At 61.8% G+C, this 1,641-nt stretch overlaps 1 protein-coding gene across 1 annotated transcript; it reads left to right on the top strand.

Moving 5' to 3' along the window:
* The first annotated feature begins 312 nt into the window (after positions 1–312).
* On the top strand, positions 313–1,431 carry LOC136386500 (Y-box-binding protein 1-like). Its single transcript, XM_066357894.1, has one exon. It carries the CDS (start codon positions 313–315, stop codon positions 1,429–1,431), a length of 1,119 nt encoding a protein of 372 aa, XP_066213991.1.
* The last annotated feature ends 210 nt before the right edge of the window (positions 1,432–1,641 follow it).

Here is a 1,641-nt window from a genome sequence, read left to right as displayed (position 1 = left end):
ATCTGCTCAAGCAAGCAGGAGGCTCTGTCAAGACCACTCCCTATGGGAAGTGGACCAAGCAGTGCCGTGACATAGCACCTGGAGCACCTGACACTTGGAGCACGTGCCAGAGCTCATAAGACCCGCCCCTATTCAGGGCGGGGTCTAGCGCCACCCCCCATTGAGACGTCACCCCTGCCTCGGTTTTGTTAGCGCTCTGTTTCCCAGGACACGCCATAGACCTCCTTGCCCTGACCTGAGATCCTCCCTGAGCGAGGCTCTCGCCTCCAAACCCCCTCCCCAGCACCTAGGGCCAGATTTGCCCCAGACCCCATGAGAAAAAAGAGAAAGGAAAGCCTCATGAGTGCGGCAGGAGGGGCTGCCCACACGGAGGTGGCCGCCCACTCAGAGGTGGCCACCTCGTGCTCGCCCCAAGCAGCACAGAAAGGCTTGCTGTCCTTTGGAGGCGGAGATTCCCCCGAGGCCCTGGTCTCCAGCAACCTCCACCCCAAGGCCACCGCGGCACATGGAGCCAAGGAACAGTCTCCCAAGAGACTCATTGCCAAGGGGCTGACCGGCTTTGTCAAGTGGTTTAATGTGAAGCACGGCTACGGATTCATCACCAGGCGCGACATCCAGGAAGACGTTTTCGTCCACTACACGGCCATCCACCCGAACAACACATGCAAGTACCAGCGTACCGTGGGCGAGGGCGAGACTGTGGAGTTTGACGTGGTGCAGGGCAAGCAAGGCCCCGAGGCCGCTAATGTTACAGGCCCGGCCGGCGCCCCAGTGCAGGGCAGCCGCTTTGCTGCCGCCCGCTCCCGAGCCCGCCGGAGCTCGTCCAGTCGCCATCTCGCGCCACAGCCGCGCCGGGGCGGGGGCGCCGAGAAGGACATCCACGAGGGCGAAGGCAACACGGAGGACCTAGCTGCGGCCCAGGGCCAGCAGCTCCGCCTGCCCATCCGCCCCCTATACCAGCGCTTGCAGAGTCCCCTGCCGGTCCGCAGGGCCCCGGCCGGACCCCGCGGCCCCTCCACCTCCGCTGCCGCTCGCGGGCCCTGCGACTCCTCCACCTCCGCTGCCGCTCGCGGCCCCTCCAACTCCACTCCAGCTCTCGGCCCACCTGGCTCTGACCAAGCTGCGAACCCCAGGGGCGCAGCGCCACGCCGCGGAACCGGTCCCAGCTACCTGATGAGTCGCCCTCGGCGCCGCAGCACTGCTCCAGGTCCAAAGCTCTCTGAGCAGCAGGGCTCAGAGAACAAGCAGAGCGGAAACGGCCTGCAGCAGACGCCCCCACCACACTGCGCATTCTGCCGCGCCACCAGCATGCGCCAGGACTCTCTACAAGCTCCTGGCGTCCAGGGCCAGATCCCCGACGGAGGAGAGGGCAAGATCCAGAAGGGCCCTGCTGGAAAACCCGCTGGCGTTGCCCAGAAGAGCAGCGCCTAAGTGGACATTTGCACAATAAATTGTTCCACCTTGATTTTAAGTGTTACCACCGGTGTCTGAAAGTTTTTAAAACCTGCCAGAACATAATTGTACTGACATAGTCCTTGCAGTCCTTTTATCAGAACCAATTGTAGCAAACATCATACCGGTTGTTCTTTGAACAACTCACAAATTTAAGATTAATTTTGGGCTAATGGGTTGAATTTCTCA

This window comes from Saccopteryx leptura, chromosome X (assembly GCF_036850995.1).
Source record: "Saccopteryx leptura isolate mSacLep1 chromosome X, mSacLep1_pri_phased_curated, whole genome shotgun sequence".
NCBI lineage: Eukaryota > Metazoa > Chordata > Mammalia > Chiroptera > Emballonuridae > Saccopteryx > Saccopteryx leptura.
This window is presented reverse-complemented; position numbering and strand designations above follow the sequence as displayed.

Bases quoted from the DNA above. Each gene is read 5' to 3' on its own strand.
- LOC136386500 (XM_066357894.1), top strand. From the start codon at position 313: ATGAGAAAAAAGAGAAAGGAAAGCCTCATGAGTGCGGCAGGAGGGGCT.